Source organism: Osmerus mordax, chromosome 17, assembly GCF_038355195.1.
Source record: "Osmerus mordax isolate fOsmMor3 chromosome 17, fOsmMor3.pri, whole genome shotgun sequence".
Taxonomy (NCBI): domain Eukaryota; kingdom Metazoa; phylum Chordata; class Actinopteri; order Osmeriformes; family Osmeridae; genus Osmerus; species Osmerus mordax.
The window spans coordinates 13,759,933-13,774,099 of NC_090066.1; the positions used below are offsets into that span (position 1 = coordinate 13,759,933).

The 14,167-nt window shown below is 42.4% G+C and overlaps 1 protein-coding gene across 1 annotated transcript in view; it reads right to left on the minus strand.

The window, feature by feature from the left end:
• LOC136959845 (serine/threonine-protein kinase 38-like) overlaps positions 1-14,167 on the minus strand; it is a 108,800-nt gene that overhangs the window by 15,277 nt on the left and 79,356 nt on the right. Inside the window, exon 9 of the mRNA XM_067254048.1 lies at positions 9,434-9,495. Within this exon, the coding sequence (XP_067110149.1) occupies positions 9,434-9,495 (62 nt within the window). The remainder of the gene's footprint in view (positions 1-9,433; positions 9,496-14,167) is intronic.

Below are 14,167 nucleotides of genomic sequence, written 5' to 3' on the forward strand. Positions count from 1 at the left end.
AGCCAAAAAACATCGCGAGTAGCCAAAACATGAAGCACACATTGTGAACAACCAAAGTAAGTGCCAAAGGGAAGAACCATAAGAGCATGTAGTTAAACAAGTCACAACCAAACAACATGAACAGCTATAAGTGCAAGTGTACCTGTGGGAAAAAGCAAGCAACAGTAATAAAACAATATATCACAGCGAGAACCAAAAATTTTAATCAGTTACCACTAACCACAAGAGCAACAAGTCTCTAAGCAAGAGTCATTGTGATCCTTGAGGAAACTAACATCGGGTCAAGCGAACCGTTCCTAAGTACCGTTGTACTCCCGGAACAAGTGCGTCTTGAGCCTTTTCTTGAAGGTGGAGAGACAGTCAGTGTCTCTGATGGAGGTGGGGAGTTGATTCCACCACTGGGGGGCCAGACAGGAGAAGAGCTTGTGTTGGGACCGGGCGGTCTTGAGCGGTGGGACCACCAGGCGGTTGTCTGAAGAAGACCGTAGGTGGCGGGTGGGGGTGTAAGGCTGCAGGAGAGACTTGATGTAGACGGGTGCAGTCCCGTTCACTGCTCGGAAGGTCAATACCAGGGTCTTGAATCTGATACGGGCCATGATAGGTAGCCAGTGGAGAGAGATGAGGAGCGGGGTAACATGGGAGCGTCTGGGTAGATTGTAGACCAGGCGGGCCGCCGCGTTCTGAATCCTCTGAAGAGGGCGGGTTGCACATGCTGGGAGACCAGCGAGCAGAGAGTTGCAATAGTCCAACTTGGAGAGGACGAGTGCTTGGACTAGCAGCTGGGTGGAGTGCTCAGACAGGTATCTCCTGATCTTCCGGATGTTGTAGAGGGTGAATCTACACGACCGGGAGACCGCAGCAATGTGGGCCGTGAGGGAGAGCTCGTCGTCCATGGTAACCCCAAGGTTCCTGGCAGAGGATGAAGGGGTCACCGTCGCAGATCCCAGGGTGATTGAGAGATCGTGGGAGATGGAGGGTTTAGCCGGGATGATGAGAAGTTCTGTTTTGGCGAGGTTCAGCTGGAGGTGGTGCTCGGTCATCCAGGCGGAGATGTCTGTGAGGCAGGCCTCAATCCTAGCTGAGATCCCCGGATCGGTCGGGGGGAACGACAGGTACAGCTGCGTGTCGTCAGCGTAGCAGTGGTAGGAGAAGCCATGGGAGGTGATGATTGGTCCAAGTGAGGTGGTGTACAGAGAGAAGAGGAGGGGTCCAAGGACGGAGCCCTGTGGGACACCAGTGGAGAGCTGGCGAGGGCCCGACAGTTTGCCTCCCCAGGAAACCTGGTAGGATCTTCCCGACAGGTAGGATGAGATCCACTGGAGTGCAGTGCCAGTGATGCCCATCTCAGAAAGTCTGGCGAGCAGGATCTGGTGGTTAACCGTATCAAACGCTGCAGAAAGGTCCAGCAGAATGATAACGGATGACCTGGAAGCCGCTCTGGCAGACTGGAGGGCAGTGGTGACTGTATCACTGGCACAGTTGACGCCACTCGCACAGTTTTTGTAATTGGTGATCTACCGGCCACCACATTTTCGGAGTTTTCAGGCTCCACCAATAGGCTAACAGTGTCTGAGAAGTTGTCATGCGCTATTATTCACCGTAAAGAACAATCGCATGCCAGGGTCATGATGAGATACTAGATTAGCATTCATGAGGTGCTTTGCATTGACTATTTATGGTTAAAAATGGGCGTGTTCAGGGCGGGGTACAATGCTGATTCACGTACGCACACTTGTGGGTAATCTGTGATTTATAAAGGGAACATTGCGTACAGGTGTGCGTAGGCACGGTTTTATAAATCTGAATTTTTGTGTGCGTACGCCATTTTAGGCTTTTGGGCGTACGTACACTTTTAGTAAGAATCCTACGCACAGTTTTATAAATGAGACCCCTGGGCCCCGTTCGTCGTAAGGGTTGAAGCTAAGTTAATCAATTGTCCCTTTAGCCCGCTAACATTAGCGAGATGAGTGAGAACAGCAAATATCGGTTCGTCGGCTGATCCGCATCCAAATCATGTGGTTAATTTCAATCAGGCTAAACTTATCAGGGAAATTGCACGTGCACGTCCTACTTCAAAAGGCAGGAAAGGTCGATCACCAAAACCGTGATTTTCTAACGGTATGATGGCGGAAAAGACGAAAGAGAGAGCGGTGATAGGCTATTCTCGCCATCCGAGCAAACTATTATAATGAGTCTGTCTCTGCGAAGACAATAAACATATTATCATGCCTAAGTCAAACACCGCCGCTGCCAGAGCAAGACAAGCTGCTTGGCAAAATTTCCGATAAGCTATAAATGCGAAAGTTTTGGGGAAATGTATAGGCTCATCTTAAGTGCCTCATTACCCCAATCAGATCACATTTCTTTAAATGTGCCTGCTGGCAGTAGGCTTAATGGAAATTTTCAGAATAAGTAGGCTAGATAAAAACAAGGCCAAAGAGTATCTAATTGATACGAATTCATAGACACTTATGAGGATATATGTAGGCTACTGAGCTTATATCATGTACTATATATGTGTATATGCATGTAGGCCTATGTGTAAATCCCTCTTTGATTTCATTGACTGGGACATGGCCAGGGAATATGATGAGTTGATTCATCAGCTGGTTAAGCGCCAAGTACACTTTTCTTACAGCAACGCATGCTGCGGCTTTGCCAATGTTTTCTGCATCGCCTATACTGTATAAAAATTTAGCCTATACCTGACGCAAAAAACCTCAAGGCTATGCAGAGTCTGAAGCACAGTTAAAGTTTATTGTCAATTTCTTCACATGCCAAGACATAAAAAGGAATCGATATGACGTTTCCCACTCTCCCACAGTGAAACATATAAAAAGCACAGGCACAACAGATAAGACAAGACATTTCCTAAAACATAGCGTTACATATTCACATACAGCAGCATAAGCTCATAACGCTTGCTGCGGCGTATGATATTTGCAATGTACGGCCCGAGAAGGTCTTGCAAATAAATGAGTCCTTGTCCGCTGAATCGATATCGCTCAAACAAGAACTCATCCGTGTGAAATAAAGGATCTTGGCAATCGCGAAGAACTCTATTGGTATGGAAAGCTAATCGAACTAAAATATAGCTCCTTGGTCAACTGGATCTCTCAAAAAGGGAGCTGCCATGTTATTTTCCGGGGGTGTGGCAAGCTTATCCAGCTACACTTACGTTAGCCTGCTCTGGAGCAGGTTAGTGCTAATTGATATGTTACTATGGTGATTTATCGAAAGTTGCTTCCACGAACCAAAAAGAGGGGCGTTTTTTATCTTAGCCTGAAAATTAGCGCTTAGCGAGCTACGACGAATACCCCCCTGGTCTTTATGGAACCGCTTTATCCCCAACTGATTATTATGGTTCATTCCAGTACTTGAATTGCTGTTTTAGATTTTTATTGCAGACATTATGGCCACAGATCACATACCTGCCCTGTATATTATGGCTCACCCTCTTTTCTACCCCGAGACCAAGGGGAGGGGGGAGGAGTAACACTAACACACACTTCTTCCTATTGCAAGGGTGTGAGTTATGTTTATAATTTGTAGGGGGGAAATTGTTTTCTGACTGCACATAATCTGATTTATTTAGATTTCAAAACATGACTAGAGTCAAACTTTATCCTCTTGACTAAAATACCTATTTGTTACGGTTTGCTGTACTCTACAAAATCATTACAATAACTGTAAATAAATAATGATTTACTCTTCCAGTTATATCAAAGTGGTGCCCAGTTAGAAATGTAATCATTTGCATTATTAATTAAATTTAAAGTATCCTGGGTTTGATGCGATGCTGGATAGGGACCTCCACAGTTTATGCAAGCCGAACAGTGCGCGAGCAAAAAATTTTGGGCATTCATTTGAGCGAAAAATAGTTTTTTGAGCTTTATGTAAAATAAACATAAACGTTTTCCAATTGGTAAAACTTTGTATTGTCTAGTGAAGGTGATGCCTTTATCATTTCTGGCTCCAAATTGTCGACAGGGGAAGCAGAAACATGCATCTAGCTTGGCTGGGTACAATAACTTCGAGAACAAGTGAGTTGCAAGAGATTCAAGGTTGAATTCACTTTTATCTGTAAACGTGGAGGCGGAGCTCTAACCTACGTTGCCTAATTATCAACCAGAAAATCACTGGGGAATAAAAAAAAAAAAAGAAGCATATTACTGAAAACACTAACAGACTTTTTCATAGCTTCGGCACCAATTATCTTCAGATCAAGCCTCACAAACGTTTTCACATGGTTTTTGATTTTCAAAACAGTTTTTCCGGTAAAGCTGATCAAAGTCGGCGATGAAGCAGCCAAAACAGGAAATGAGACAATATCTCAGGAAATATTTGCTGACTTGACATCAAACGTGGTACAGGTGCTCGGGACCCTGTTCCAAAGAGGTCCACAAAAGGTTGTGTCATCTAACCGCTAGGGTGCGATCCCGTGTCTGACACATGTTCAATTGTGATACCAGCTGAATTGATGTGGCCGCCATTTTGAATGAATGAATAAAACGTTTTTGGTGAATATCAAATTTTCACAAAAAAAATTCTTCAGATCACAATCACATTTGACATGTCAAAATAGGACTGAATTACAGCTGTTTAAACTTGGGCCAAATCTGAAAACCGCTTGCCACAGGAGAAACTGCTTATATTTTTACCCAGTAACTGAATCCAGCCAAAGCCGACAAGCTTTTCGAAACCGTTTGTCTGGTACAGCCAATCGAAATCGGCAGCAGAGCCGCCAAACAGAAAGTTGTGTTGTATCTCAGCAAATCTTTGATGGATTCACGCCAAACTTTCTGTGTGTACTCGGAACCCTCTTCTGAGGATGTCGAAAGTTTCTTGTGGGTCATTGTATTTGTTAGTATTATTATTATTATTGGTGGCCAAGCAGCGAAGCTGCGGAGCCACTTAAGTGTTTCTACCTTTTCTTATTATTGGGTGTGCTTTGCCTTCGGCAAGGGCACAACCTTTGTTCTCGCACATATATATTTATTATTATTATTATTTCTTTTCCCACCCCTAAGGATCCGTCAATATTGGGACTACATAGACAACGTCAGTGTCAAAAGTTTCGTCTTGGTAGCGATTGAGTTGCTTGTATTTTTATTTACGTTCCGTTGTATGGTTTAAGTTGAAATGGCGTTTTTGTGGCGAAAAGTCAGAATCAGAATCAGAATGGGATTTATTCGCCATGAAAGTTTGCACAGACAAGGAATTTGCTTTGGCAGGAAGGTGCATACAATAAACATATACCTAAAATTTAAATATGTGGACTATCTATACTAAGGGTACATAAACTAGCAGTACTAAGTGGGATTAGAATATAATTAAATATACAATAAAATATAAGTTGCCGTAAATTACAATATAAAAATACAAAAATACAAATATTAAAAAAAATACAAACGTACAAGATACCATTATTGAAGCTAACGGTGGCTAACTTGCTAGCCACAGTCACTGACGTGACGTTACTAACGTCACTAACGTCACGAAAACACGCGTGACTACCTATAGCAGAACATTAGTTTAGCAGCTTGTTAACTTCTGGGAGATAGCTAGGCTAACTATAGCTTTTCTGCAAGGCAGCTGCAGAAATGCCACAAGCAAAGAGGCCAGGGTGATAACTATTTACTCATTTTACTTTGTGATGTGAAACACAATTGTGAAATGTAATGTACAATATTAGCTGATATTATTAAGGAAGTAGGCCCACATCTACTATTTCACTGAAGCATTAGCATCATGACATTAGCCTCTGAAAATAATTAATGTCAGCCTAAACCGTACAACGGAACGTTACATCGAATTCAACAATGTCTGCATTGACACCAAAGTTAATACAGGGTTTCGGAACTGTGTTCTAAAGAGGTCCACAAAAGGTCATATCATTTAACCTCTAGGGGGCGCTGCAATAAACAAAGATCCGTTTCAGCCAATAACTGTTGGTTTGTTTGCCTTAAAAGGTCCCATGGCATGAAAATTTCACTTTATGAGGTTATTTAACATTAATATGAGTTCCCCTAGCCTGCCTTTGGTCCCCCTGTGGCTAGAAACGTTGTAAGTGTAAACCAAGCCCTGGGTATTCTTCTCCGCCTTTGAGAAAATGAAAGCTCAAATGGTCCGATCTGGAATTTCCCCCTTATGTCGTCATAAGGGGAAAGGTTACCTCCCCTTTCTTTGCTTTGCCCGCCCAGAGAATTTGGCCCGCCAATGAGAAAATGGGCTACGACGTGCGAGCGTGATATTGATCTTTCCTCGAGAGACATCATGGCTTGCAAATGAATGAAGCATGGCAGTTCACCCAGCCCCAGACACAGACATGGCACGTCCTAAGAAAAGCTCATTGTGGGACTGCTTGTAGTGGCTGTAATTCTGCACCAAGACTGAATTTCGGGAAAGAGACTTCAGATACAGTATTAGGGGACCAGTAAGGCCTATATAAAATCATTCAAAAACAGCATGTCATGGGACCTTTAATTAAGTGATTGCTTTGTCTGGTGACATCTTGGGAGATCTCATCGGTGACACATGTCAACTTGCGATACCAGCCGAATTGTTTGCGACTACCATTTTAAATTCATGAATAACATTTTTTTTTTTTGTGAGACTAAGCCTTACAAAAGTTATCACATGGTTTTAGATTTTCTAAACCATTTGTACGGTACTGCCAAATCAAAGTCGGCAACGAAGCCTCCAAAAAGGAAGCAAGGTAATTTCTCAGCAGATCTTTGCTGCATTGACCCCATCCTTGGTATATGGACTCGGGACCCTGTTCTAAAGACGTCCAAAACAGTTTGTGCATTTGACCTCTAGGGGGTGCTGCAATAAACAAAGATTTGGCACGGGTCATCTACAGACCAACCCTCACAAATGTTATCACACGGTTTTTAGATTTTCGAAACCGTTTGTACGCTACAATCAAAATTGGCAGCAGTGCCGCCAAACAGGAAGTTGGGTCGTATCTCAGCAAATCTTTGATGGATTCACACCGAACTTGCTATGTGTATACGGACCCCTGTTCCGTGGATGTCAAAAATGTTTTTTAGTCTATAACCTGCTTGGCCCCCTCATTGCTGCTTGCAGCTATATTTAAAGAAGAGGGTTTGTCAGGGCAGAGCTGTGACGTGCCGGTGGTCATGCCGGCATGCGGGCTGTCACATACCCCCACCCGTGGAAGAAGCCGAACTGTGTCGCAGAAGGATTCACTCTTTCAGTTAGTTTTTTTGTGGATGGTAAGCAGTTGTGAACTTCTGTGCAAGGTTCTATGTTTTAGAGGTTGCTTCAAAGACATTGGAGGCAAACTGGGACCCTTGATCGGACAAGATGTAGTCTGGAACACCCCATTGAGTCAGGATCTCTTTGACAAGTACCTGAGACACAGATTCAGCTGTGGCCTTCCAAAGGGCAAAGAGCTCCTCCCATTTGGAGTAGTCACCGCAAAGACCAGCAGGTAGACTTTTAGGTTGGACCTGCGTGGAAATGGACCCATCAGGTCCACACCCAGCATCTACCAAGGCCTGGTGACAATGGTGTGCTGCAGTTTTCCGGCATTCTTCCTTCCCTCAGGCTTGTATACTTGGCACACAGGGCAGTTCTTGACAAAATCCCTGCAACCTCTTGTAAGTCTTGAACCAGATGTCCAGTGATGGGGTCTTCGTGAAACATGCGCAGCATCTGGGAACGAAGCAGACTGGGACTGTATACCTGATGGATGCTTTTGTCTGGTAGCTGTATACTTTGTCTTCAATAATGGCCTGTTTAGTGGTCGGATTGAGGAGTTTGACTCCCATTTCCAGAAGGGACTGATACAACTCCTTAACTTCTGTAACTTCTTGCTGTGTTTTCCATCACGGCCCGTATCAGATTCAAGACTCTGGTACTGACCTTCCGAGCGGTGAACGGGACTGCACCCAACTACATCAAGTCTCTCCTCCAGCCTTACACCCCCACCCGCCACCTACGGTCTTCTTCTGACAACCGTCTGGTGGTCCCACCGCTTAAGAGCGCCCGGTCCCAACACAAGCTCTTCTCCTGTCTGGCCCCCCAATGGTGGAATCAACTCCCCACCTCCATCAGGGACGCTGACTGTCTCCCCACCTTCAAGAAAAGGCTCAAGACACACTTGTTCTGGGAGTACAACAGCACTTAGGAATGCTTGGCTGGACCTGATGTTAGTTTCCTCCAGGATCACAATGACTCGTATTGAGAGACTTGTTGCTCTTGTTGGTTAGTTGTAATGGTTTCAAATTCTTGTACTCACTGTGAAATATTTTACTGTTTATTGTTTGTTTTTTCTACAGGTACACTCTTGCACTCTTGTGGGGAGTTTCATGTTGTTCAATTGTAACTTGTTTAACTGCATGCTCTTATGGTTCTTCCCTTTGGCACTTATTTGGTTTTCCACCATGTATGTTTCATGTTTTGGCTGCTTGCAATGTTTGGGGCTATCTCGTTGTTATGATCAGTGACCTATGCTCTTTTGTAATGCTCTCTCTTGGAAGTCGCTTTGGATAAAAGCGTCTGCTAAATGCATAAATGTAAATGTTTTCCATAAGACGTCGTCCGTAAAAGGCAAGTCACCTCTCGTGAGTCTTGTATTGTGGACTGCATAGAGGCATATGTAGGATGGATGGTACATGGATCCTTTGCCTGAGCTCTGGACAATGCACTGTGCTGTGTTGTATTTTCCATTCCGATACTCCACAGCAACGGTAAAATCCTGAAGCCGGAGAGTACGTTGGATGAGCAGAGTGCTGGGTTTGCTCGTCTTGAAGACCCAAACCAAAGAATGTTCTGTCACCACAGTGAAATGTCATCCCTCTTGGTAGTTTCTCCAGGTACATTCTCCAATATTAAAATAAATACGCCATATTGTGTTTATTTCTTATTCATGAAGATGCCTTTATCAGACGTATCGCAAACACGTGAAGCCCGATTTCAAGTCAATCGGACCTACAGTTTACGAAGCGAAGATTTGTAAAAATGTTGACACATTCTCATTGTACAGAAAAATCCAAGATGGCAACAGCTATGGGTTCCATGGTTATTTTGTTCCGCATGAGAATTAAGATGGATATACAGATTTTCAGGCCTTCTGGACTTGGGGCAGAGGACACACACTTATTGGAATCTGCAAAGGTGCCTGTAACTACTTTACCAGCAATAAAATATTTGTAACTGTGTTAATCACTGCATAAGTGCTTATATTAGGCTTGGTAATGTTTCAATAATGTATTCATTATGTTTTATATAACTCAACTGACTGTTTTTATGTTTTAAATAACAACAATTTACCAATGCTTCAAATTGTGTTTTTCATTCTACATCAAATAAATCATCTTTGGCTCTCAGAAACATAATGTATCTACCCTCCCACCCCCAACCACCCCGCTCAAAAAATCTCCCCATTGCTACGTATTCTTACCAGTTGTCTCCGGTTTTTCTTCCATGTCTCTGCTTTCCTCTTGGAGTTCATGTTTTGGAAGGCTGTAAAGTAGGGAAGCTGATTAGTTCTTGCAGCACCCAACAATGTCATAACTTCCTGGAAATTTAATAATGCCGGTATTCTGTTGATTCTTCTTTGTCAGAACTTGTCAGATTTTCTTACCATAGCACAAAATTTAATTTATTAGTGTGTTTGCTGCAAGCAAAAACACTATTGTTATTCTGCATACTTATTGTGAGAATGCTGTTAAGCATTCTCATTATTGTTTTCCTGTTTCTCTTTATTGTTGGAATGCTGCTTCAGCATTCCAAGTATTGTTCTTTGAATCTTTATTGGGTGTGCTTTGCCTTCGGCAAGGGCACAACCTTTGTTCTCTCACATATATATTATTATTTTTATTTATTTTTGCCCCCCTAAATCTTCGTCAATATTTGGCCTACATAGACAACCTAGGTGTCAAAAGTTTCGTCTTGGTAGCGATTGAGTTGCTTGTATTTTTATTTACGTTCCGTTGCATGGTTTAGGCTCAAGTTAAGTTTTTGTGGCGAAAAGTGAAGCTAACGGTGGCTAATTTGCTAGCCACAGTCACTGACGTTACTAACGTCACTACGTCACTAACGTCACGAAAACACGTGTGCAGAACATTCGTTTCGCATCTGTTAACTTGGGGGATACCTAGGCTAACTATAGTTTACTGCAAGGCAGCTGCAGAAACGCCACAAGCAAAGAGGCCAGGGTGATAACTATTTACTCATTTTACTTTGTGATGTGAAACACAACTGTGAAATGTAATGTACAATATTAGCTGATATTATTAAGGAAGTAGGCCCACATCTACTTTCGGAAACGGTAGTCTACTATTTCACTGAAGCATTAGCGTTGACATTAGCCTCTGTTGCCCAGGCAGCACATACTACAGTGGTCTATGATGCATCTGTTTTCAATCGTTAAAATAAACATTCCTCACAAATACATTTTCGTTGTAGGATTTATTATGACATTAGATTACAAGTAAACGATTTGTGGGTGAAATTATCATTACCTGTGCTGTAGTTTCAAAACAGTGTAGCTCACTACAACGCTGTAGCCTACGCGAGACACAGTCTAGTAGCTAACAAAAACATCTCCACAGCTGTTTAAGTCAAACGGCGACAGAACATGTTCGGCACTACCCTTACTTAAATCAAAAGTCTTTCAATAGGTGAAACTATCTGACTAGTGACTACTAACCTGAACTCCATTGCCACAGCTTAAACTTTGTCAATCTGTTCATGAAAATGATTAATTTCAGCCTAAACCGTACAACGGAACGTTAGATCCAATTCAACCAACGCAATCGCTACCAAGACGAACACAGCAGTAGTCTAGTACTGTACTGTAGTAGTACAATTTACCGGGGCAGCTTCTCCACACAGGGCTATATCGCATTTTGCGTTGTTACTGACAAATCGTCGCTACCAGTGAGCTTTTTATGAATGAGCGATTTTCCACTAAATAAATGTCAAGCTTATTTACCTTTTTGGGGGCATATTTTCAGTTAGCAGATGGTACTGTTTGAATCGCGATTCCATCTTCTACTGCTGGTAACGTCGTAGAATAATCTTCAAAGGGGGTGATTTATTAATGAATGAATGCAATGAGTAGGCTAAATGCCTGAAAATATCACGAGAAGGGAAAAACTTAAAAGGACGTTTAAATCATAGAGATTAGGTCAGTTTTTACACCGGTCTGCCAAATTTATTCGTTTTGATTCAACTATGAGGCTGCCTCTTGCAGGGGAAATGAGAAGACATCTATTTCATTCTACACTTCACTCGTATTTTGAGTTGTAAATGAGCAGCAAGATGCTTTTAAATCTATGTAATCTTTATAAATAATAAGTATGCATTTTTATATAAAATATACAGAAACATCAGTTGTAAAACTGTCATTCAAAAACGGACCCCTGTGCAACCGACGCAAGCAAGCACACCCTACAATTTACCCAGAAATTGTACCCTCTCTAGTTATTATTATTTTTATTATTATTTATTTTTGCCCCCCTAAGCCTCTGTCAATATTTGGACTACATAGACAATCTAGTTTCGTCTGGGTAGCGATTGAGTTGCTTGTATTTTTATTTACACTCCGTTGCACAGATTAGGAGGTTACAACGTTTTTTTGGCAAAAAGTGTCTTCTGTCAACGAAGGGTACCAGTGCTAGCCTACGTCACTACGTCAGAACGACGCATGGATACAACGTGATAGAGACGTTCTAGCACGCAAATTGGAGCTCGGATTATGAGTGAAAAATGCCAACCCCCAAAATTACCAACCATTGGGTTTTGTTGAGAAAGCAATTTCGAGTGGAACTGCCATCTCAGATTTTTTATTTAGGTTGTGAAAGTCTTTGTAATTTGAGCGAGTGCGGGTTGCCCGTGAGACTGCCTAGGCAGCAGCCAATCAAGCGTCATAGTAGTTTAGTATTTTCGGAATTTTATAGTTCGGTCAATTCTACACCTAAAAACAGAAGGAGGGTAATGTTATGACGATATGACTATTGTGAAGACAGCCAGATGGTGAGATTTTAATGTAGGTTGCTGTAAAAACATTGATTGGTTTGCTACGTGAGAGCCCCGTCAGCCTCCGTTGACGATTGCGTCAGCTGTTGTCGATCTCTGATGAGTATTTTCTTAATTTCATACCAGGGTCAATTCTACATCAAAAATCAGAAGGAGGGCAGTGTTTTAAAGATATGGCGATTGCGAAGATAGCCAGCCGGTCAGCATATTTTTGTGATTTGTGTAAAACTTGGAATTTGAGTGACACCGCGGCTGGTTTTGACGTTAGCCTCAGTCAGACTCGGCTCGCCCACTGGCAGTGTGTAGTACTGTCTTCAATGCCACAGCTAAACTTTACGTCAAAAGAAACGTTCTCATTTCCGGCGCTTTCAAACAATCAGTGAAATGTGGAGCAACAGCAGCTAGCTTGACTCTAGCAAACTTATTTTGAATTAGCCATTTCCCCCTACATTAATGTCAAACGTATTTACGTTTTGGGGGGCATATTTCCAGTTAGCAGACAGTACTGTTTGAATCGCGATTCCACACTGCCAGTGACAACGTTGTTACAGTAGCTTGTTTCAAAGGGGGTTCGCAGCTGTTTCAAAGGGTGTTCTTAATGAAATATGCAATATGAGTAGGCTAAATGCTTGAAAATATCACTAGAAGGGAAAAACTTAGAGGACTGACCCACCTGCACCCGACGCAAGCAAGCACACCCTACAATTCCCCCAGAAATTGTATCCTCTCTAGTTGTGAGAATGCTGTTAAGCATTCTCACTATTGTTTTCCTGTTTCTCTTATTATTATTATTATTATTATTATATCAACTTCTTAGTTCTTCCGCCGTTTTTTGGCCTTTAAAACCTCTTAAGATTCCTGTTAAATGTGCCTAAAAACACCTAAACAGCATACCCAAAGTAAAAGGAAGCTGTTCTTGAACCATTTGGAGTACATGCATGTAAATGATCTCTTTTGAAAGCTGACACTGAAGTTATGTCCCCTGTTGTCAGGACCCCTGTCAGTCCTACTAGTGTTGAGTAATAGAAGCTTGAACACAAGGAAAGTGAAAATTTCTATTTCCGCCTAGATTTTGTTTTGAAAACAGAGGCCTGAAGAGGCCTAGAGGTGGTAGGTATTAGCTGGAAGACTAAATTGGACCACAGGTTGAAGCCTTACCCAATTCAAATCAAAAGTCAAACATAATACCACAATATATTCATATTTGACACATGTTTTTATAAGAGCACATCCAGGCATTTTCTAAAAGGGCCTTTTGGAGACTCCAAAATTACCCTTTGTAACCAAGGTCAAATACTCATGATAAAAATGTATTATTTTTCATAATTGTTATCTCTGAAAGGTGGTACTTAGAACTATCATATATAATAGCTAAATCCCTAATTAGTATTACTGAAACACAAAAACTGAAGCATGAACACATTGGAGTGCTTTATCTGATTCCAAGGATTGGCGCACAAAGAACACTGATTCTGTCAACGATATTGCGCAATCAGAATCAGAATCAGAAAGGGATTTATTCGCCATGAAAGTTTGCACAGACACGGAATTTGCTTTGGCAGGAAGGTGCATACAATAAACATATACCTAAAATTTAAATATGTGGACTAACTATACTAAGGGTACATAAACTAGCAGTACTAAGTGGGATAAATATAAGTTGCCGTAAATTACAATATAAAAATACAAAAATACAAATATTACAAAAAATACAAATGTACAAGATACCATGTTGTGGTGCAGTGCAAAAGCAGTGTGTTTTAAGCAATAAGTCATTTGAGTCAGTGTGGTCCCTTGGCCTTGTTGAAGAGGCCAACAGCGGAAGGGAAGAAACTGTTTTTGTGGCGTGAGGTATTGGTCCTGATAGACCGCAGCCTTCTGCCGGAGGGGAGTGACTGAAACAGGGAGTGTCCAGGGTGGGAGGAGTCGGCCACAATCTTCCTCGCTCGCCTCAGGGTCCTCGAGGTGTGCAGGTCCTCGAGGGTAGGCAGATTGCAGCCAATCACCTTCTCAGCAGTACGGATGATACGCTGCAGTCTGCTCTTGTCCTTGGCAGTGGCAGCAGCGTACCAGACGGTGATGGAGGAGGTGAGGATGGACTCAATGATGGCTGAGTAGAAGTGCACCATCATTGTCTTTGGCAGGTTGAACT